This window comes from Amblyraja radiata, chromosome 8, assembly GCF_010909765.2.
Source record: "Amblyraja radiata isolate CabotCenter1 chromosome 8, sAmbRad1.1.pri, whole genome shotgun sequence".
In the NCBI taxonomy this organism is placed as follows: domain Eukaryota; kingdom Metazoa; phylum Chordata; class Chondrichthyes; order Rajiformes; family Rajidae; genus Amblyraja; species Amblyraja radiata.
Genome location: NC_045963.1, coordinates 35,143,300 through 35,168,025, shown reverse-complemented (window position 1 = coordinate 35,168,025; position 24,726 = coordinate 35,143,300). Strand labels below are relative to the sequence as shown.

The window sequence follows — 24,726 nt, the reverse complement described above, 5'->3', positions numbered from 1 at the left end:
TCATGTGCTGGGCTCAGGGTAGATTTTACCGACTATTGCTGCAAGGTTAATGGGTCACAGTCTTCCCTTAAATATTGACGTTATGTTTGACACCTTGTACTCTATGGGAATCATTCAGGAATTTGTGGAACTTTGCAAGAAGACAATGTGTTTTCTAAAAGCTTTGGGGTGTAGGTTATCAGGTCCTGGAGAAATAGTGGCTTTCATGCCCATTAACATTTTATACTTGTGCAATCTTTTTCTACGTCTTCGTTCACTCGAAGCCTGCAGCGCTCCACTATTTCTAAGAGGTTTTATGAGTTTTCTTCCACCAGATTCCACAATTGACCATGCACTCTGACCATATGGTCCCCCTGTCTCTTCACTCAAGTCCAAGGATGCAAACTTAAATTGTTATGGAGGGGAAGCAGTTTAGCTATTCCCTGCCTCTCCCACCTGCTACACGTGCCCATAGTAGCAGGGTCCAAAGGAATACGAAGACAAGCAGCAGTCATCTTAAACCTGTCTCATACATCCTTATCTCCAACATACAAAGAGCACATAGACTTCTCTGTGTGAACATCCATCAGATGCCATTTTTCCTCTTGTCGCCAGACCCTAACACACGATTTTCGCTAAGAATAAGCGGTTAGCCATTTAGAACGGAGATGAGGAAATACTTTTTCACACAAGAGAGTTGTGAGTCTGTGAAATTCTCTGCCTCAGAGGAAGGTGGAGGCCGGTTCTCTGGATGCTTTCAAGAGAGAGCTAGATAGAGCTTAAAGATGGCGGAGACAGGGGATATGGGGAGAAGGAAGGAATGGGGATGATCATTAGCCATGATCACATTGAATGGCGGTGCTGGCTCGAAGGGTCGAATGGCCTATTCCTGTACCTATCGTCTATTTTCAATTGCAACCTCTTCTCCTCGTGCCACATCCGACCTTAACCAAAGGTCCCACAACCTACTCCCCTCAATCCACTTCTATTAAATTAAGACCATAACACTTGCCTCTCTAGATCCTTTTTTAAACAATATTAGAAACATAGACATAGAAACAAAGAAAATAGGTGCCAGAGTATTAAGAATTTTATGTTTCTATAAGATCCCCTCTCGTCCTTCCAAATTCCAGTGAATATAAGCCCAGTTGGTCCATTCTATCATCATATGTCAGTCCCGCCATGCCGAGAATTAACCTGGTGAACTTACGCCGCACTCCCTCAATAGCAAGAATGTCCTTCCTCAAATTAGGAGACAAAATTGCATAAATACTCCAAGGCCCTGTCCATCTGCAGTAGGACCTCCTTTTACTCACGTCCTCTCGCTATGAAGATGATATTGTCAACAATTTCACCTTCTTGAGTGTTGTCCCATTCTCCACAAAGATGCCATTGTTACTTCTTTCCTCAGAGGCCAACCTCTGGCCCATCCATCTTTGTGCACCACCACCATATCATGAAGAGTTTGGTAAAGAAGGCATAAGGTATGCCTGCCTTCAACGTTCAGGGCATTGAGCGTAAGTGACTGGAAGTCATGTTACAGCTTTATAGAACGTTGGTTAGTCTGCATTTGGAGCATTGTGTGCTCCACCCCATTACAAGAAGGATGTGGAGACTTGAAATAAGGTATGGAAGAGGTTTACCAGAATGCTGCCTGGATTAGAGGGTATTAGTTATACAATGTGGTTGGACAAACTTGGATTGTTTTCTCTGGAGTGTCAGAGCTAAGGGGAGACCTGATAGACGTTTATAGAATTATGACAGGGGAAATAGTCAGAATCTTTTTCCTAGCGTGGACATATCAAATATTGTTGGGGGCATTGTTTTATGGTCAGGGGGAGAATGTTTAAAGGGGATGTTCAGCACAGGTAAGGTGAGCCAAAGGACTGTTCCTGTGCTGTCTTGTTCTATAGAGAGAACTAGGTTATGCATTATATGTGTAAGATGCTGGTTTAAATCGAAGATAGACACAAAAAGCTGCAGTAACTCAGCGGGATAGGCAGCATCTCTGGAGAGAAGTTATAGTCAGAGAGTTTGCTTGTTCTTTTTTAAATATGATGGGTACAAAAGGTAGTTATGTGCAGAAACAGTGCGGATAAAGTAATGAAAAGGTGTAGGAGTGCTACAGATATTAAAAAATCAGAATCTTCATGCTATTAGAACATAGAACAGTACAACACAAGAACAGGCTCTTCAGCTCACAATGCCTGCATCGATCATGATGCCCAGACCAATTCTTATCTGCCTGCACATCATCCATATCCCTCCATATCCATATGCCTCTCTAAGGTTTTTTAAATGCCACTGTCGTATCAGTCTCCACCACCACCCCCAGCAGCACATTCCAGACTCTCGCCACCCTCTGTGTAGAAAACCTCCATCGTCTCACCTTGAACTTTGCTCCACTCACCTTCAAGCTATGTCCTCTAGTATTTGATTTTTCTATCTTAGGGAAAGATTCTGACTGTCTATCCTATCTATGCCTCTCAAAATTGTGTGTGCTTCCATCTGGTCTCCCTTGCAATCTCATGCATTCCAGAGAAAATCTCTCCCTGCAGCTAATATTCCCTAATCCAAGCATCATTCTGGTAAAACTCCTCAGCACTCTTTCCAAAGCCTCCACATCCTACCTGTCATGGGGCAACAAGACTGCACATGATACTCCAATATGGCCTAACCAAAGTCCTATAAAGCTGCATCATGACTTCCTGATTCTTATATTCAACGCCCGACCTATGAAAGCAAGCATCCATCGGCCTTCGTTCCCACAAAACACAATGCTGGCTCTTGGGGAGATTGGAATACATTTGATAAGGGTTTTCTAAACAAAGATGTGAGCAGATGAGAGAAGTTACAAGAAATATTTAATTCAAGGGACTCGGGTAAAAGTTAAATATTAAGAATATCTGTCATGAATATAACCTTGTTTATCATAAATAAGTAGCAAGGAGATCATTAATGAGAGCAAGAAGACATGGTAGCAGAGATACTAATGGGACTTGACAACAAACAAAAAAAACATTTTTCATTCAATATTTTACACTCCTTAGTAAAATAGACAAACAACTAATTTTCCCCCACCATCAACCCTTTGATTTATCCCACACCTTAGTTTGGAGATATATAGCATAAAAATAAGCCCTTCAGCCATCCACACTGACCTTCGATCACCTGCTTACACTTGTCCTATGCTATCGCACCTCATCCACTCCCTACACATTAAGGGCAATTTTGCAGCAGCCAATTAACCTACAAACCCACACATCTTTGGGATGTGAAAGGAAACTAGAGCACCCAAAGGAAACCCACGCGGCATAGGGAGAACGTACAAACTCCACTCAGACAGCACCCAAGGTCAGGATCATACCTGGATCACTGGCGCGTGAAGCAGCAGCTCTACCATATGTGTTACTGTGCTGCAGCTGATTGTGCATTCTTCCCCATGGACACCAAACTATTAGCAGAACTATGAAGCAACTTCAAACATACAATGAAAAAGGGCCAAAAAAAGACTGTGGGTTACCTTACTGTTGCTCTTTTCAAGGGGCTTTTTGATTCCAGACCCCAATAAATTGCAACCAGTATTTCCATACAGCTGTCAGTTTGTGAATTATGAACAGAGTTTGTGTCTAGCTTTCGTAACAAAGAACCAATCTGAAATTTAAAGATGAAGAAAGATTTACAGAAGTCATAGATAAAATGAACTGAAGTTGGTAAATCGCATTGAACACTGGCAAGGGCAATACAATTACTCAGCAGATCAGGCTGCATTTATGTGTGTTTTAATGTCTCTCGGTGTGTCTTGTGTGGGGATGGTGAGGGGGGGGGGGGGTAAGGGGGGAACCGCTTTCGGTCGCCTCCTCCACGGAGAGGTGACTTTTTCCATGTCGCCTCCCTCATGGCCTAACAACAAGGATTGGTGCAGCATTTCCCGGAGACGGGCCCGGAGCTTCAGCAGCGGGCGCAGCATGGACTTTTCATCGAGGAGAGATTCCAGCTGCCGCGGCGTCCGGAGCCTGGTTGGGGAACCCGGAGGAAAAGAGCTCCGACCGTCGGCCCACGGCCTACATCATCTAGAAGCCGTGGACTGCAGTGCTACTAACCATGGGCGCGGCGGGGACTTACTTATTTACCATCTGGAGCGGGATCCCTCGTCAGGAATCCCTGGAGAAGAGCTCCGACCGCCGGCCTGCGGCCTACGTCATCTTCAAGTATCCAGTAGGGAAGCACCGATTCGGGACTTACATCTGGCCGCCCGCAGCGGCGACTGCGGATGTTTATGGTCCCGACCACGGGGAAAAATGGAGGAGGACTGACTAAACTTTGTGCCTTCCACCACAGTGAAGAATGCTGTGGTGGATGTCTGTGTTAAAAAAAAATTATTGTGTATTGTGTGTTCTTTTTATTGTACCGCTGCTGGCAAATTCATTTCACTGCATTTCATTGTGTATGTGACGAATAAATCTGACTATTGACGTACTTCATTTGACTGAGCGAATATATTTTAGGTTCCTTCATTGTGGTTATTCCATGCATTGCAATGTCATTTAAAATGATAAAAAGTTCATTATATGTTTATCAGCGAGAAGGGAAGAAATTTAAAAAAAGCATCAAATATATCATGTGAAAATATGTTTGAATAACATATGAACATGAACAATGACTAATTATTATATATGAGAACAATGTACACTTGCGCATACTTGCAATGTAAGTAATGAAAATGGTACTTGATGAGGGGTTATTAATATTTAGATCCAAATCTTCAGCACTCAGAAAAAAATGCTCATCAAACATAAGTAGATTGTTAACTTCTAAAATAGTTGAGGCAAAACATTCCTGCAAAATATACACGCCATTGCTACTTACAAAATCCACACCGTTTGAAAACCAAAAGCTAAGAAGATTTTTCAAATAGTATCTCAATACTTCTACACAATGTTTCAATTAGTAAGTCTTTCACTTAATTCAATATTTTGAGTTAAATGTGCAATGGATAATTTATATATATGGTCATTACTTAACAATACTTAACAACATTCTTGCTTTTACATTTCAAAACTTGTAACGTCAAAAAAGTAGTTTAAAGTACAGCTGCAGATAAGGTTAAAAAGGAATTAACATTAAGTGCAAATATAACTATAATCTTAAAATAATCACTGTGACTCCCATCAGTGCTCATCTACCATTCCTACTGTTCAGACACACAAACAATGGAAATAATAAGGTAGTACCTTCTTCAGTAAATGCAGTTGTTCTATTCCATCCTTTAACTCTACGCATTCCAGAAGAAGATTTACAAGGCTGTTCTCCTCACCGGTTGCAATAGCTGGGGGTAGAAATACAGTACAGAAGAGAACAATGACTAATGGGCTGCTTCTATGATCATCATTACTCGTTTGTAAATATATCATTTCTTTGTTCTACATCGCCACCTTTTTCTCTCATTTCCCTTTCCCTTTCGCCTGATTCTCAGTCTGAAGAAGAGTCTCGACCCAAAACATCACCCATTTCTTCTCTGCAGAGATGCTGCCTGTCCCGCGGAGTTACTCCAGCATTTTATGTCTATAGTCAGTGTAAACCAGCATCTGCAGCCTCTGCACAACTCATTGACTTAATTAACTTCACCACCAATTTCCATTCTGCACTCAAAGTCACTTGGACCATCTCCGACACCTCCCTCCCCTTTCTTGATCTCACCTTCTCCATCACATGGTACAATTGACTGACGTCTATTACAAACCCACTGACTCCCACAACCATCTCACCTACACTTCTTCCCACCCTGCCTCCTGCAAAGACCCTATCTCCTACTCCTAATTCCTCCTACACCACATCTGCGCCCAAGATGAGGTGATCCATACTAGAACATCTGAGATGTACTAATTCTTTAAGGACCAGGGGTCCCCTCTTCCAACATAGATGAGAGCCTCACACGTGTCTCAGTACCCTGCAGCTCTACCTTTGCTCCCCCTCCCCCTAGTCACAACAGGGACAGAGTCCCCCTAGTCCTTACCTTTCACCCCATCAGCCGTCGCATACAACACATAATCCTCCGACATTTTTGCCACCTCCAACGGGATCCCACCACGAATCACATCTTCCCATCTCCACCCTTTTCCCCATTCCACAGAGACCGTTCTCTCCACATCTCCCTGGTTAACTCATCCCTTCCCATCCAAACCACATCTTCCCCAGGTACCTTCCCTTGCAACCGCAGGAGATGCAACACCTGTCCCTAAATGCTCCTACCTCGACTCTGTCCAGGGACCCCGACAGTCCTTTCAGTTTAGGAGGAGGTTCACTTGCACCTCCTCCAACCTCATCTACCATATCCATTGTTCAAGATGTGTACTTTCATAGCAAAAGGATTTGAGTATAGGAGCAGGGAGGTTCTACTGCAGTTGTACAGGGTCTTGGTGAGACCACACCTGGAGTATTGCGTACAGTTTTGGTCTCCTAATCTGAGGAAAGACATTCTTGCCATAGAGGGAGTACAGAGAAGGTTCACCAGACTGATTCCTGGGATGTCAGGACTTTCAGATGAAGAAAGACTGGATAGACTCGGTTTGTACTCGCTAGAATTTAGAAGGTTGAGGGGGGATCTTATAGAAACTTACAAAATTGTTAAGGGGTTGGATAGGCTAGATGCAGGAAGATTGTTCCCGATGTTGGGGAAGTCCAGAACAAGGGGTCACAGTTTAAGGATAAGGGGGAAATCTTTTAGGACCGAGATGAGGAAAACATTTTTCACACAGAGAGTGGTGAATCTCTGGAATTCTCTGACACAGAAGTTGAGGCCAGTTCATTGGCTATATTTAAGAGGGAGTTAGATGTGGCCCTTGTGGCTAAAGGGATCAGGGGGTATGGAGAGAAGGCAGGTACAGGATACTGAGTTGGATGATCAGCCATGATCATATTGATTGGCGGTGCAGGCTCGAAGGGCCGAATGGCCTACTCCTGCACCTATTTTCTATGTTTCTATGTAATAATAATAATAATAAATTTTATTTAATGGGCGCCTTTCAGACATCTCAAGGACACCTTACATAGTAATCGGAATAAAAACATATAATCGGAATAGAACAGGTAAAAAAGACATCACAGAGATACAAATTAAAAACAGAATTCAATCCAAAAACAGAAAATCAAAAACACAGTGTGAAGAGAGAGCAGCGGCAGCCAAAGCGCGCCAGCATCCACTCTCTCTTCACGGCAGCCATCTTGGACACAGACCTACAGGACTACAATTAGACAAAAAAATCATCCCCCCATAGTGGATAGCACTGTGGAGGAAGGCACAATGTCCAGTCCCCACCCCATGTTCACCCCAAAGTCAGGCCTATTGAGGCCACCGCAATTGCCTCTACGGAGACCCGATGTCTCTGGCCGTTCTCACCGGGTGTTCTTGCCCCGGCGTCGGGAGAGTCCTCTCGGCGGGTGAGCCACCTGGAACGGCCGTTTCCTGGTTGGAGCCCGCGGCTGCCGAAGCCGACAAGGCCGCGCCGGTTTGGAGCTCCCAGGCTCCCGATGATAAAGTCGGCGCCGCCTCTCCGCACTGCCGCCTCTCCGCACTGCCGCCTCTCCGCACTGCCGCCTCTCCGCATGCCGCCTCTCCGCACCGCAGACCCGCAGCCCGGAGATGTTGCTCTCGGCGGTCCAGCTCGCCAGAGCTCCAGCGCGTCGCTCCAGCGCAGCGACCCAGGCAAGGCATCGCCAGCTCCACTCCGCTCTGCTCCAGCGCTCCAACGCTGTGCCGCCGCCGAGGCCGAGGTGCTGGGCTGTCCCCGCCAGGAAACGGTGCTCCAAGCCCGCAGGTAGGCCACGAGGACGGGTCGACGGGCAGCCCGGAGAAAAAGCTGCCACACCGACCAGGTAGGGACCTAGAAATAAAGATACACCTACCCCCCCACATTAAAAGACCATATCCCCTACAAACAAAAAAACAGGACTCACTAAAAACTATAAAAAAAACGAATTTAAAACGGACGGCTGCTGGCTAGCAGCCGTTCACCAAGTTGGCTCCTCCTCCTCTTATGTACTCTTATACATCGGGAAGACCAAATGTCGACTGGACGAACGTTTCGCTGAACACCTTCCCTCAGTCTGCCTGGAACTACTTAATCTCTCAGTTGGAAACCACTTTAATTCCCCTTCCCATTCACACACTGACCTTTCTGTCCTAGGCCTCCCCCATTGTCAGAGTGAGGCCAATCGCAAATTGGAGGAACAGCATCTCATATTTCACTTGCGCAACCTACAACCCAGTGGTATGACATTGAATTCTCTAGCTTCAAGTAGACCCTGTGGTCCCTCTCTCTATATCCCTCCCCCACCAAAGCCACACCAGGTTCCTGTTCTCACCAAGCAAACAGCTAACAGCTAACATTGGCCTGTTTCCTTAATTATCGTAACTTTTTTGCATATCATTAATTCATTTGTTCTATATCTCTCTACATCATTGTCTATATCTCTTGTTTCCCTTTCCCCTGACGAGTCTGATGGAGGTTGTCGACCCAAAACATCACCCATTCCTTCTCTCCAGAGATGCTGCCTGACCGCTGAGTTCCTCCAACATTTTGTGTCTATCTTTGGTTTAAACCAGCATCTACAGTTTCTTCCTACACAGGTTTCAAGGCCCTCTGGTTCTCCCTACCGTTTCTGGTTTTCACCGTCTCCATCAAAGGAGACAGACTATTGACCAACCTACTACAAACCTACTGACTCCCATAGCTATCTCAGCTACACTTCTTCCAACCCTGCTTCCTGTAAAAACTCTATGCCCTACTCCCAATTCCTCCGTCTACGCCGCATCTGTGCCCAGGAGGTTTTCCATACTAGATCATCGGAGATGTCCTCATTCTTTAGGAAACGGGGGTTCCCCTCTTCCGGTATAGATGAGGCTCTCACCAGGTCTCCTCGAGATCCCGCAGCTCCGCTCTTGCTTCCCCTACCCCCAGTCGCAACAAGGACAGGTCCCCCTTGTCCTCACCCTCCACCCCATCAGCCGTCACATACAGCATATAATCCTCCAACACTTTTGCCACCTCCAACGGGATCCCACTACTTACAAGATCTACCCATCACCACCCCTTTCCGCGTTCCCCAGAGACCATTCCCTCCGCAACTCCCTGGTCAACTCGTCCCTTCCCAGGCACAGAAATCGCTCTCAAAACATGGGGGGGGGGACACAATTTCTTGGCGGCCGCACACGCATGCGCACATACGCGAGACTTCGGCCATGGGCCCTGTGGACGGCATCGGGAGCTGACCTGGTTGGTGGCTGACTCCGAACTCCAGCAACAGCAGCTTCGTCCGCCCTGAATTGTGGGGCTTCAATTGGTCCATTCGCGGGGGCTTCAACATCGGGAGCCTCGATCACTTCAACGCAGCAATTTGACTGCGGGGCGGTGGAAGATCCTGCAGCCGGCCGCGCTGGGCGATGAAAAGCCCCGCGAACAGACCGATACAAACTCCGCTCTACGATCTTTGCTCCACGGATGTCTCTCTCCTCCAATCACCGCGCGCTATCCTCAGTCCCACCTCGCTACTTCCACCTCCCTCCTCCAATGATCGCGCTGAATCATCATGTCCCCCCCCCCCCCCACTGCCTGCTGACCAACGTCTCTCTCACCCAATTGGCGCCCTCCCTCGATCATCAGTCCCACCCCCACTGTCTCGCGGAAAGTGGAGATATTTAATAGCTTTTTTTTTTACCAAGTTTTAAAATATGGATTACAAATCATGGGGGGGGTCGTTCCCCAACTCTCAACACATGGTGGGGGCATGTCCCCCCCTGCCCTCTCCCGGGATTTCCGCCCCTTCCCCAGGTACTTTCCCCTGCAACCACAGGAGATGCAACACCTGTCCCTTTACCTCCCCCCTCGACTCCATCCAAAGACGCCAACAGTCTTTTCAGGCGAGGCAGAGGTTCACCGGCACCTCCTCCAACCTCATCTATTGTATCCGCTTTTCCAGGTGTCAAATTCAGTACACCGGCGAGACCAAGTGCAGGCTCAGCGATCGTTTCGCTGAACACCTCCGCTCAGTCCGCCTTGAACTACCTGGTCTCCTGGTTGCTCAGCACTTTAACTCCCCCTCCCATTCTGACCTTTCTGTCCTGGGCCTCCTCCATTGTCAGAGTGAGGCCCAGTGCAAATTCGAGGAACAGCACCTCATATTTCGCTTGGGTAGCTTACATCCCAGCTGTTTGAACATTGACTTCTTTAACTTCAAATAGCTCCTGCTTTCCCTCTTTAAGAATAAGGAGTAAGCCATTTAGAACGGAGACGAGGAAACACTTTTTCTCACAGAGAGTGGTGAGTCTGTGGAATTCTTTGCCTCAGAGGGTGGTGGAGGCAGGTTCTCTGGATGCTTTCAAGAGAGAGCTAGATAGGTTTCTTAAAAACATAGAAACATAGAAATTAGGTGCAGGAGTAGGCCATTCGGCCCTCCGAGCCTGCACCGCCATTCAATATGATCATGGCTGATCATCCAACTCAGTATCCCGTACCTGCCTTTTCTCCATACCCTCTGATCCCCTTAGCCACAAGGGCCACATCTAACTCCCTCTTAAATATAGCCAATGAACTGGCCTCGACTACCCTCTGTGGCAGAGAGTTCCAGAGATTCACCACTCTCTGTGTGAAAAAGTTATTCTCATCTCGGTTTTAAAGGATTTCCCCCTTATCCTTAAGCAGTGACCCCTTGTCCTGGATTTCCCCAACATCGGGAGCAATCTTCCTGCATCTAGCCTGTCCAACCCCTTAAGAATTTTATAAGTTTCTATAAGATCCCCTCTCAATCTCCTAAATTCTAGAGAGTATAAACCAAGTCTATCCAGTCTTTCTTCATAAGACAGTCCCGACATCCCAGGAATCAGTCTGGTGAACCTTCTCTGCACTCCCTCTAGGGCAATAATGTCCTTCCTCAGATTTGGAGACCAAAACTGTACGCAATACTCCAGATGTGGTCTCACCAAGATCCTGTACAACTGCAGTAGCACCTCCCTGCTCCTATACTCAAATCCTTTTGCTATGAAAGCTAACATACCATTCGCTTTCTTCACTGCCTGCTGCACCTGCATGCCTACTTTCAATGACTGGTGTACCATGACACCCAGGTCTCGCTGCATCTCCCCTTTTCCTAGTCGGCCACCATTTAGATAATAGTCTGCTTTCCTGTTTTTGCCACCAAAATGGATAACCTCACATTTATCCACATTATACTGCATCTGCCAAACATTTGCCCACTCACCCAGCCTATCCAAGTCACCTTGCAGTCTCCTATCATCCTCCTCACAGCTAACACTCCCCCCCAACTTAGTGTCATCCGCAAACTTGGAGATATTGCCTTCAATTCCCTCATCCAGATCATTAATATATATTGTAAATAGCTGGGGTACCAGCACTGAGCCTTGCGGTACCCCACTAGTCACTGCCTGCCATTGTGAAAAGGACCCGTTTACTCCTACTCTTTGCTTCCTGTTTGTCAGCCAGTTCTCTATCCACATCAATACTGAACCCCCAATGCCGTGTGCTTTAAGTTTGTATACTAATCTCTTATGTGGCACCTTGTCGAAAGCCTTCTGGAAGTCCAGATACACCACATCCACTGGTTCTCCCCTATCCACGCTACTAGTTACATCCTCGAAAAATTCTATAAGATTCGTCAGACATGATTTACCTTTTGTAAATCCATGCTGACTTTGTCCAATGATTTCACCACTTTCCAAATGTGCTGCTATCCCATCTTTAATAACTGACTCTAGTAGTTTCCCCACTACCGATGTTAGACTAACTGGTCTGTAATTCACCGTTTTCTCTCTCCCTCCCTTCTTAAAAAGTGGGGTTACGTTTGCTACCCGCCAATCCTCAGGAACTACTCCAGAATCTAAAGAGTTTTGAAAGATTATTACTAATGCATCCACTATTTCTGGAGCTACTTCCTTAAGTACTCTGGGATGCAGCCTATCTGGCCCTGGGGATTTATCGGCCTTTAATCCATTCAATTTACCCAACACCACTTCCCGGCTAACCTGGATTTCACTCAATTCCTCCAACTCCTTTGACCCGCGGTCCCCTGCTATTTCCGGCAGATTATTTATGTCTTCCTTAGTGAAGACGGAACCAAAGTAGTTATTCAATTGGTCCGCCATATCCTTGTTCCCCATGATCAACTCACCTGTTTCTGATTGCAAGGGACCTACATTTGTTTTAACTAATCTCTTTCTTTTCACATATCTATAAAAACTTTTGCAGTCAGTTTTTATGTTCCCTGCCAGTTTTCTTTCATCATCTATTTTTCCTTTCCTAATTAAGCCCTTTGTCCTCCTCTGCTGGTCTCCAGAAGGCTTTCGACAAGGTCCCACATAAGAGATTAGTATACAAACTTAAAGCACACGGCATTGGGGGTTCAGTATTGATGTTGATAGAGAACTGGCTGGCAAACAGGAAGCAATAGAGGAGTCAGGAGATATGGGGAGAAGGCAGGAACGGGGTACTAATTGGGGATGATCAGCCATGATCACATTAAATGGCAGTGCTGGCTCAAAGGGCCAAATGGCCTACTCCTGCACCTATTATCTATTGTCTATCTCCATCCCCTCCCCCTCCCAGTCTCCCACCAGTCTGTCTCCCACTACATTCTATCTCTGTCCCACCCACTCCCCTGACATTAGTCTGAAGAAGGGTCTCGACCCAAAATGTTACCCATTCCTTCTCTCCAGAGATGCTACCTGTCCCTCTGAGTTACTCTAGCATTTTGTGTCTACCTTTAGTTAATCCTTTGTCAAGTTACAATATGGGATCGTGCCATGCACATAATGCAAGGCACAAACGGCATTTCAAAATAAATGCAAGTTTTCGAGTTTGATTACACTGTATGAACCACATCATTCTAAATCCAGTTAATATATTTCAACCTTTAAAGCGCAGAAAATACTGCAAGTTGTCCACATTGTGGTCTACCCCTTCACCCTGCTGTTCACACGTGTTTACTTACATCTGAAACTTGCAAGTTTCTGGTCATCCAGAATAATCCGACCAACCTCGGCGTTTTTCTTCTTCTTAAGAACCATCCCTGCTCGGATTATTTTAAATCGTTGGTAGAAAAAAAGCAGCAAAAATTATTCCTTGCACGACTTGAAGCTGATGTGCATTTCACTCCAGTTTCCTCTTCGGAGTTAAATTGAGTTAAATTAAGTTTAAATGGAAAGGTCGTGGGGGTGACTTATAGATCTCAGTGCAGCACGGGGGCCCGTGCAATGGTTGAGCAGCAAAATAAGTATTAGCGACGTTGTTTAGGGCAATGATTTCATTTCAAAACCCCTTCCCCGACCACTAGCACAAGCTGACACTGCCATGTTTGCAACAGTTCAGGCCAACGTCAATTCCGCCTTCGCGTTGCACGAATCGGCGTCTAGCCCCGCCTCACCCAGGTCCCGCCCCTCCGCCCATCTGCTATTGGTCGAGGTGGGGGGAGCGGAGGCGCCTTCCACCGCTCCATTGGCTGGGGCTCGCGTCAGTCATGGAACGTTGGCCCGGATGGTTCGCCGGCAGATAGATACAGCGGGTTGCGAGCGCTGACAGTGGGCAGCGGCTGTGGGAAAGTTAACAGCGCAGGGATGGAGAGGGTGGAGGCAGCATCGGAGGCTGAGGGTCACTCAGCAATAAGCGTCTGCCTGGAATCCCGCCCGCATCCCTTTCTGTCGCAGTTTCAACGGAGAGAATGGTGCGTTTGAGCAGGTAGGCTCTTTGCCAGTGATTGTCAGAAAGGGAGATGCTGAATTTCGACCAAGGGAGGAGGATTCGAGTAGCCCTTGAGGAGTACACTCTGCAAGTGATGTCATTGGGAGGCAGGGTGGAAAAGATGAGTTTGAGGCAAAATCTGGGAGTTCCCACAAATCCAGTGGACAAGGGTGCATTGCATTTGAAAGGTTCACTCCAATAACTATATTTTCCTAAGAAGCAAAATAGTTTGAGGGGAGACTCTAAACAAATCCATTCGTATAATATGAGTTAGATGTATTTTTTTCTCCGTGATTTTGGTGAACGGATACTTTTCATTTCAGTAGATCATCAGTATCTTTCACAAAGTCTGATTATAAAAATATGTTTGTAAATTCTAATCATTTATTTCTCTGTTGAAGGAATAACGTTTACTGTGCACGAAAGTCACCAGTGTTTCCATGAACGCACGCGAATTACATTTTCGTTTACAGTTGAAATACCGTTTAGTTTATAATTGGATTGTCGAAATTTTTTTTTTTTTTCTGGGTTAAATAGAGTTTTTGGAAAGGGAATTCCGAGGACATTTGAAACACGAATTACATAATTTGGCCAATATTATATGTGATATTTTTTGAAAGAGAATAGCCAAAACTTATGTTTGCTAATGTTTTCAAGTCAACGGTGTTTGTGGATTTCATACGATTGAAGGGTGGAACCATGTCGCAAACCGCAGTGAACCTAGAGGTTTATTGCTTAGGAATTGATGTGTTCTGAATTGTAATATTGATGTATTATTGAATTGATGTATGATTTATTGGTAAAATAGATATGAGTAAAATGAAAGCATTAATCGATGCTCTGGAAATCCATGCTCTTTCAAAAATGGGCAGCTGACTGAAAGAATTGACAAAGGTGTATTTTTCTTGGGCTAGCCTACTCAAGGAGAACTTTACAACTTGACAATAACGTGTCTACCATTTATTTTACCCCTGGTCAGATCAAGCTTTGAGTTTAGTTTTAAATGTCACCAATAATAACAAGATCAAAGTTTCCGCCGGGAAGTGTTATAGTAGCAAATGCAATCCGTGTTGTATTAAGACACGTGTATGACCGCGGGAGTTAAATTACTTGCAACGCGTTGTTTCGTCGTCATATTTCAATCCCTGTAGATGTCTTCTATGACTAATTAGTCATTTTAGTAATTCCGATATTTATCTCAGTCAATCCTATATTAATACGTTTTTTTCCCTTAAGATACTATTTTACCCTGACCCGAGACTACAGATGCTGTCTGACCCACTGAGTCCTCCAGCACTTTGTGTTTTGCTCAAAATTCCAGCACTGCAGTTTCTTGTGTCTTAATTTCTATGTGTTTGTTGATCTGTCATCGTCATTCGAGTCGCTGATATTTGTTATGCTCCCTGGCCATTATTTATTCCTCTCTGAGCACAACAACAATAGATTTAATCATTAACACGTTGTTGGTTTATGGAAGAAGCATGGCATGCCATATGTGAACACAGGCAGGGGATGTTGATAGGTAGATGGCTGGGCAAAGGTCAGAGATAAACACACACACAAGGTGTGAAACAAATGGATTGCACAGTGCAGATGTGTAGCTATAAGCATTGATAAGATGTGGGTTGTTCAGGAGTGTAGGTGGTGGGGAGATAAAAGGGCAAGGCCAGTCAGGCAGGGCTGGGGCAGGGGAAAGAAGGGGGGGGTGAGTTAGGGGAGAAAAGGGGAGGGGGTTAGAAACATAGAAAATGGGTACAGGAGTAGGCCATTTGGCCCTTCGAGCCTGCACCACCATTCAATATGATCATGGCTGATCATCCAACTCAGTATCCTGTACCTGCCTTCTCTCCATATCCCCTGATCCCTTTAGCCAAATCTAACTTCCTCTTAAATATAGCCAATGAACTGGCCTCAACTACCTTCTGTGGCAGAGAATTCCACAGATTCACCACTCTCTGTGTGAAAATGTTTTTCTCATCTCGGTCCTAAAAGATTTCCCCCTTATCCTTAAACTGTGACCCCTTGTTCTGGACTTCCCCAACATCGGGAACAATCTTCCTGCATCTAGCCTGTCCAACCCCTTAAGAATTTTGTATGTTTCTATAAGATCCCCAGTCTTCTAAATTTTAGCGAGTACAAGCCGAGTCTATCCAGTCTTTCTTCATATGAAAGTCCTGACATCCCAGGAATCAGCCTGGTGAACCTTCTCTGTACTCCCTCTATGGCAAGAATGTCTTTCCGTTGTGGAGTTTGTACCTAAAGTTGGAGAATTCGCTGTTCATGCTGTTGGGTTGTAAGCTAGCCAAACAGAATATGAGATGCTGTTCCTCCAAATGTAGTTTCTGCCAATACAGTTCTGATTATACAATTCTCACTGTGTGGTTTAATTTTGAGATACAGCGTGGAAACTGGCCTTTTGGCGCACCTACGCCTAAAGCTCTCCTAGGGACAACATACATCTGTACTAAGCCAATTAACCGGAAAACCTGTATATCTTTGGAGTGTGGGAGGAAGCCGGAGATCCCGGAGAAAACCCACACAGGTCAAGGGGAGAACGTACAAATTCCGTACTGACAGCACCTGTCGTCTGGGTCGAACCTGGATCTCTGGTGCTGCAAGGAAGCAACTCTATCACTGCACCAGCATGCCATCGTGAATCTGTGTTCGTTGATATGCTATATACAATTTGAAAATGTGATTTTAGTATTAACTATAATAGTCAACAAATAAAAATCTGCTTTCAGTAAAAGGAACCATGAAACTCCTGGATTCTGGTAAAAACATAAATGATTCATTCATCCTGTAGGGAAGGAAAGCAGCCAACATTACCCATTGAGACCTAAATTTGACAGCAGTTTCTCCATAAGGTTTGGTTGAAGCCTCTTTAAAGTGGCCTGATCAAATGTTACATTGTAGCACATGGCAATAAAGCACAGCAAAAATAGTTACAGTTGAAATTAAATTCTTGAGGCAGGTATTTGAAAATCGCACATTCTTGTGATTTTATTTTTGATTAATCTAAAATGCAGTGTGTTATTTACTAAAATGATAGGATTTTAACCATTTTGTACTTGGTGAGAATTTTTTAAGTTTAACCATGTATAGGATGTTCATACGTTTTTTTTGGTTTGATATAAAATATAATTTGTTTTCTGGATAATGTTGTAGTTCTTTGCTTTATGTAGTCTTAGATCTATGAGTACCTGCAACCAAAGCCTTGTTCAGCATGTGAATGTAATGGACTCAAAAAGCAAACAAAAATAAAAATCTGAATTAAAATTAGAAAAGGTAGACAGATTGGCTGATCAGACACCAATGGCAGAATGACAAACAAAATTGACATTGAGGGTTATTTTCATCAATTTATTCTTGTATTCTTGTTTATTCGAGTGTAACCAATTGCTTGGGGTTTAATATTAAGCTTGATTTTCAATGTTAGAATAGGCACAAGAGATTGTAGATGCTGGAACCTGTAGCAAAAATGAAGCAGAACAGCTGGAGGAACTCCAAGTTGTGAAGAAGGGTCTCATTGACTGTCCAATTACATCCACAGATGCTGCCTGAACCGCTGAGATCCTCCAGCAGTTTTGTTTTGCTTGTGTTTGTGATCTATTTTATTTCTTTGCAGTGTAGGCCTGTTTTTATTTTTTCTAGATTCTAGCGTCTGCGATCTCTTGCCTCTCCATACTCTCTTGGTGGTTTATCAAGCATTTAAAGTATTTGTAAATATCTACCAGATTGCATAGCTCGTCATGAGTTAGCTATGAATGTAAGCAATCCTTGGCATTCTTTCCTTAAATTATGTAGTTTGCTTGGAAAACATACCAAGGGAGTTAGGTTAAATACAATTGATCTTTCAAACCAGTCATAATCACTCTCAAAGAATGATAACATTTTAATAATTTTGGTATTTAGAAATCTGCTAAATATTTTCATTTCAGTGGTGTTTTATCATATCTCTCAAATATCTGAACCTGAATGTATGATGAATTGAAATATAGATATATATTATTGATGTAGTGGGGCAAATAAAATATGTGCCTGACCAGTCTAATTTTCCCTATAATTGTCTAATGTGGTGCAAATGGAATGATATCATCATATGTGCAACTGACACTGAAATTACCTCGAGTGCGCAACGATATATCACTCCAGATTGTGTCATTTCATCTTTCCAGAGTGACACAAAACAACTCAGAAATTGTCATTATTCCCTTTCACTGGGTAAAGTAATTTTCCAGTCGGGTAGCAGTGATTAAAAGAAAAATCAGTCACAATCCATTTCAATTTCTAAGTAATTTCTTAATATAGCAGCAAAATTTACTCCTTAAAAAAATCCTGCGCTTTCTTGGATTTAATGTTTTTCCACATCAGATATATATAATCCAGCAAATGCATGTATGTTCAGTGCAAAATGTCTTCAAGAATTTACGTATCAAATTGTGCTCTGGACTATAGAGTCGGAGAGCTACACAGCGCTAAAGCTGGCCCTTCAGCCTACTATATCTATGCCGACCAGGTTAGAATCATAGAGTCCTACAGCATGGAAACAGTCCAAACAGCCCAACTTGCCCACGCTGACCTACATGTCCCAACTAGTCCCACTTGCCTGTGCTTTCCCCATTTCCTTTTAATCCCCATTTCCTTTTAAACCTATCCTTTCCATGTATCTGTCTAAATGTTGCGAAAGTACCTGCCTCTTCTGCCAGCTTGTTCGAAACACCCACCACCATTTGTGTTGAAAAAAAAGTCATCCCTCGGGTTCCTATTAAATCATCCACCCCCCCCCCCCCCTCTCCGTAAACCTATGTCCTCTGGTTTGTTGAGTCCCCTACTCTGGGCAAGAGATTCTGTGCATTTTCCAAATCTATTGTGCTCATGATTTTGTGCCTTTTTGTTGCCTCACTGACCTCGTCCCACTTACCTGCACCTGGATTATATCCCTACAATCCATTCCTATCCATGTACCTGTCCAAGTATCTTTTAAATGGCATAATTGTAGTTTCATCTGGCAGCCAATTCCATATACACACCACCTTCCGTGTGAAAAGGTTGCCCCTGGGATGCCCTGTGAAATCTTTCCCCTCCAACTTAAATCTATGCCTTTTAGTTTTTAGACTACCCCACTAAGGGAAAAATACTGTGGCACTTGAGCGCATCTATTGTCTCTCTTGATTTTAAAACTCGAACGTCACCCAATCCTTCTCTCCAGAGATGCTGCCTGTCCCGCTGAGTTACTCCAGCATTTTGTGTCTACCCAGTAAGATCTCCCCTTGGCCTCCTATACTCCAGGTACAAAAGACCTAGCCCCTCCCGCAATTCAAACCTTTCAGACCTGATAAAATACCTGTCAATCTTTTTTGTATTTTTTCCAATTTAATTTCAGCCTTCCTTCAACAGGCTCACCAAAACTATGCACAGTACTCCAAATGTGCTCTTTCCAACATCTTGTACAGCTGCAACTTGTCAGCCTGCATGCAATACCCTGCCCAATAAAGCCAAGTATGCCAAAGATCATCTTCACCACCATTGTCACCACCTTCATGGAACTAGATACCTGTACTCTTGGGTTTCTCTGTTCTACAACACTCAAGAACAGCCCCATCTTGAACCCCCCAAAAAACAGCTAATGGAACTCAGCAGGTCAGACATTATGGTTACAATGGCACTTTATTTGTCACGTGTACCGAGGTTCAGTGAAATTCATTTGTGTATCCAGTTGAGTACAGGTGTCACAATACATGGCACTTAGATATGTGGAGGGAGATAGACAGATGATATTTTGATTCAGCACCCTTCCTCAGACTGAACACTGGCATATGTCACAATAGTGTGTTTCAATCCATTCCTGTACCAAGATCGAATTAATAGTGCATACTGTTACTGAGTTTTGGAATTATTCATGTATCTCTGTGCAACTTCTGTTCCGTTCTCATTCTTCCTTCCGTAATTGTTTCTAGAATATTGGATATCAACACCCATCCTCGTACAAGACTGAACGTGACCATGGCTGAGTGTTCCGAGATGGCTGGTGATATAGATTGGAAAGAGCGGTGTATGACTCTTGAGTCGCAGATGCTGAAGTTTCGGGTGCAGGCCAGCAAAATCAGAGAGCTGCTTGCAGAGAAGGCAAGTGAACATGAGCATTTAGAACAAGGGGTTTCAATGAGCTGTCTGGGGAAAGCACATTGCCTTGAACTGCATAATATCAATGTGTAGGCCCATGCTGGTTTACACTGAAGATAGACACAAAATGCTGGAGTAACTCAGTGGGTCAGGCAGCATCCCTGGAGAAAAGAAATATGTGACGTTTTGGGTTGAGAGTCTGAAGAAAAGTCTCCGTGCGAAACATCACCTATTCCTTTTCTCCAGAGATGCTGCGTGACCCACTGTGTTACTCCAGATTTTTGTGTCTATCTGCAGATTATCAATCTTACTTTGATAATAAACAGACTTGTTGTTTTAAGCCTGTACAATAATATTCATAATAATGAACATAATAATGCTCATCCAAAATGAGCCTTTTTCTGCTTTTTTGTGCAAATTGAGGAATGAGAATAATGTACTATTTCATTGCATCCATGAACCACAACTAAAAAAAACCCCTCTGCAGTATCGTGATGTCTACCTGTACGAGTTGAGCAACTAATATGAAATTTAGAATTGTGTTTTAAAAAACTGCTGGAGGAATTCAGCGGGGCAGCATCTGGATAATTTGATGTTTCGGGATCCTTCTTGAGACTGATGGAGTAGAGGGGAATAGTTAGCACTGTATAAAGAGGTGAGGTGACAGGGTGGGCTAAGCGCTGGCAAGTGAGGAGTGAATCCAGATAATGAATGGCTGATAGGCAGATGAGTTTTGTTCAACCATAAATAGAATAGAATGCCATTTTATTGTCACTATACACATGTACAATGAGATTAAAAGCAGCTCCTACTCAGCGCAGACATGTAATTAGTGCAAAAAACAAAAAACAAAACAAAGGGGGGAGGGGGGGGGATAAGGTGCACAGTTCTGCGACGCTATATACATATCTATAAGAAGACAATGAATGAATAGAGTGAATAAATAGGATTCCTATATACAGTATGGGTTATTGTACATATTTTTTAAAAATTAGTTACAGTACAAATTACAGTAGGTGGATAGATGGAAGTCCAGGGTTAGGCTGTGAAGTCAGTACATGTGTGAGATGCTGTGTGACCCACTGTGTTACTCCAGATTTTTGTGTCTCTGCAGATTATCAATCTTACTTTGATAATAAACAGACTTGTTGTTTTAAGCCTGTACAATAATATTCATAATAATGAACATAATAATGCTCATCCAAAATGAGCCTTTTTCTGCTTTTTTGTGCAAATTGAGGAATGAGAATGATAGGACAGAAAAATGCTGCTTTTTCTTTTGCCAGTTGTGACAAAAGGTGACCTTATTTCCAGAGGTAGCATAATGCTCTATAAAATGACAATAAAATATTTTTACTATTGTACTTAAATCTCCTTGCAGTTAAGGACAACAAGTAGTTCCGATGAAGGGTCTTCAGCCTGAAATACCCTCTGTGTTTCTCCAGCACACTTGTACTATTTACAGATTTCCAGCATTTGCAGTTTTTGCCTTCATTTTCAAACAGTCTGCCTTTCTAATTGCTTGTTGTGCTTGCATGTTAATGTTTCATTGATTTATTTTCCTTGAGTGTTTACTTAAAGGGCCTGTCCCATTTACGCGTCTTTGGCACGCAAATTACACGACCTCGTGGTCACGTTGAGGCGCATGGGCATCATATGGCCGCGCGGGGCCGGTCCCACTGAGAAACGTGGAGGGGTATGTAGTTGTGCGCAACATCGCGTGGGGCTCCAAAATTTTTGTAGCAAACTAAATCTTTGCGCGCCAACGGCCTGTCGCGGAACTGACGGCCAAAGTGGGACAGGCCCAAGACCCTGGCGCGACGCAACGTCTCACCTTCAACAGCAGCAGAAGCAGGCAAATGATCGCCGAACTCGTCCTGGGGCTCACGGCCGTTGCGGTCCGGATCCGCCCCCACTTCTACTCCCAGAGCGGGGCCAAGACAATTGAAGATGGACACAAAATGCAGGAGTAACTCAGCGGGACCGGCAGCATTTCTGGGGAGAAGGAATGGATGACGTTTCGAGCCAAGACCCTTCTTTTCAGACTGAAGAAGAGTCTTGACACAACATCATCCATTGCTTCTCTCCAGAGATGCTGCCGGTCCCGCTGAGTTACTCCAGCATTGTGTCCATCTTCAAATGATGTCATGCGCTCCAGACGGCTGTGCGGTCGAATGAAGTCGCGCGTGACTTTCCCGGGACCGTCGCGGCTCAACGCGACCACGAGGTCACGTAATTTGCGTGCCAAGGACACGTAAGTGGGCCAGGCCCTTAAGTCTTCTATACATCAGTCTCCTCACCAGCTACTTGATGCGGTGAGTTCCCTATTGCCACCACTCTTTGGATATCATAGTTTCTAGGGAATTGATGAGTGGATTTATTTGCAATTATCTTGTATCAATGTAGGAATGTTACAAAATTTTGAGATTAAAAAAATCAAGCATGTAATTGATCTCATCAGATAAAGCATAAAAAGAAGTTTAATTTTACACCTAATTCATCTAAATTCAATTACTAGATCTAAACATCTATCCATTTCTTAAGAAAAGGCTAAAAAATGTTAAATAGCCTAAGTATCCAAATAACAAATAACAAACTGATCCTATTCATACACAAATTCAAAGTATAACATGTTTTTTAAATCTCACTTTGTCATGAATTTATATGCCAAATGGAAGAAATTTAATGTTTAATTCCCATAAATTAATCCAGAAACATCCCCTCTCAAGATAATTAAAATCATTATTTTTTGCACAATAAATCTGACTAAAACTGTACTCTGGATATTTAGTGTGAAAATATTGATCATGGATAGACAATAACACAAAATATAGATGATTTAGATGCCCTTATGACATGATTGTCCACAAAAAAAGAATTTGATTATCTTGAGAGTGGATGTTTCTGGATTGTGATCGATTGGAATGTTGCCGTTGCCATAAATTTAAGCCAATATCAGCAGGCCGATTCATATGTGGGCCTAAATAACATTTTTTGCATCATAAGATTAAAATAAAGCAACACCATAAAGCAAAATAATATGTTAAATAAACAACATACCTTTTGTTTTGTCCTGATATTGCCATCCATGATGTTGAAGGCGTTTTTAGTCGCGTTTAAATTTAATCCAGCGTCGCAAGCTTCCAGCAAAAAAAATTTTAAACCCGCGAACGGAAGCACTAACGATTTTTCTTCATCAGTTAGCAGCCCAAGGAAATCCCTCTCCAACAATCAATACAAACCTGCATTTTAATCCCGCCCCCTCCCAAAGCCTCCGGAATCGCCCGCACAGGCAGTGGCAGAGCTCCAGCGCCGCTGATGGTAGGTTTTGTAACATCGCTAATTAATGGTTCTTAATTACATTTACTTGGGGAAAAATTCCGTGGATCTAGCCCGTCAATCCATTTCATAATCTTAAAGTACCACTAAAAAGTCAACCCCCCACTCCCCTGCTACTGAATTTGGAGATGTGCGTTTTCACACTTGTGTATCTCTTGCCTGATGAGAGAGGGGAGGAAGAGGGAGTGGCCGGTGTGAGTCTCATCCTTGATTATGCTGGTGGCCTTGCCGAGGCAGCATAAAGTGTAGATGGAGTCAATGGAAGGGATGTTGGTTGGTCAGCCAGCTGGTGTAATGGACGATGTAAGGAAATGGACTGTGTAAGGAAATTACTGGAGAAAATCCTAAGAAATAGGATTTCCATAAGAAATACAGGGTCTGCTCAGAGATAATCGCCATGGCTCTGACTGGGGGGGCAATCCTGCCTTGCAAATTTAATTGACCTTTTCATGCAGGTATCTTAAAAATGTTGAAGACAAGTCAATAGATATTGTATATAGATGTTGCTGGAGTTTTTGTGGACATTTCATCTCTGAGGTCTGAAGTTCCCACCTGCTTGAAAAGGGCATTAATAATATCAGTGCCCAAAAAGAGTAAGGTGACATGCCTCAATGACTTCCAACTGATGACACAAATGTCCGAGGTGATGAAGTGCTTTGAGAGGTTGGTTATGGTGCAGATTGACTCCTACCTTAGCAAGAAACTGGACCCACGACAATTTTCCAGCCTCCACAGTAGACCAACGGGGTATGCAATCTCGCTGGCTCTCCACTTTGTACTGGACCACTTGCATAAAAAGAACATATACATCAGGCTGTTGTTCATCAACTACAGCTTGGTGTTCAACACCAGCATTCCCTCCAAACTTGTTACCAAGCTCGGGGAACTGCGCATCCCTCTGCAACTGGATCCTTGACTTCCTCATCAATAAAACACAATCGGTACAAATTGGTAACAACGCTTCCTCCTCAATAACCATCAGCACAGGAGCACCTCAAGGCTGTGTGCTCAATCCCCTGCTCCACTCATTCTATACTCACATCTGTGCACTCGGACACAGTTCCAACTCCATCTGTAAATTGTGCCATGATACCACCATTGTTGGATAAATTATGGGTAATGATTGGAGTATAGGAGGGAGGTCGATCATCTGTTTGAGTGGTGCCAGAACAACATTCTTGCTTTCAACATCATTAAGACCAATGAGCTGATCGTTGACTTCAAAAGGCAACTAAACTACAAACCATGAATTATTTCAGCCTTTTGTTTTGCACTAATATTGTTTTTTTTTTATTTATTGACCTTTTTTTGTTTATTGTGTTATCTGTGAGAACTGTGTTTACGGACTTTTTATGTTGCTGCAAATAAGAATGTCATTGTTGCATTTCCAGTACATATGACACTTTTGACACTAGACTATGAGGTGGAGGGCAAAAGAGCCCATGTCTGTGCTGTACAATTCTATGATTCTTAGCTATGTGCTTACTGGACACGGAGTTCAGATAAATGATGGAATGGTGCTGATTGCAAGTGA

At 43.8% G+C, this 24,726-nt stretch overlaps 2 protein-coding genes across 4 annotated transcripts in view; one reads left to right on the top strand and one right to left on the bottom strand.

The window, feature by feature from the left end:
- Positions 1-13,378, bottom strand: part of thada (THADA armadillo repeat containing) — a 350,054-nt gene extending 336,676 nt beyond the window's left edge. For both annotated transcript variants that reach the window (XM_033025547.1, XM_033025548.1), the window contains exons 1-3: positions 12,982-13,378; positions 5,214-5,308; positions 3,503-3,633 (exon numbers count right to left, since the gene is read on the bottom strand). In XM_033025547.1, coding sequence (XP_032881438.1) covers positions 3,503-3,633; positions 5,214-5,308; positions 12,982-13,057 — 302 coding nt within the window. In that variant the 5' untranslated portion in view covers positions 13,058-13,378. The remainder of the gene's footprint in view (positions 1-3,502; positions 3,634-5,213; positions 5,309-12,981) is intronic.
- Positions 13,379-13,502: 124 nt separating this feature from the next.
- plekhh2 (pleckstrin homology, MyTH4 and FERM domain containing H2) overlaps positions 13,503-24,726 on the top strand; it is an 85,614-nt gene continuing 74,390 nt past the window's right edge. The window contains exons 1-2 of one of the 2 annotated variants that reach the window (XM_033025545.1): positions 13,503-13,724; positions 19,688-19,856. In XM_033025545.1, the coding sequence (XP_032881436.1) occupies positions 13,708-13,724; positions 19,688-19,856 (186 nt within the window). In that variant the 5' untranslated portion in view covers positions 13,503-13,707. The remainder of the gene's footprint in view (positions 13,725-19,687; positions 19,857-24,726) is intronic. The other variant, XM_033025546.1, reaches the window with a different exon arrangement.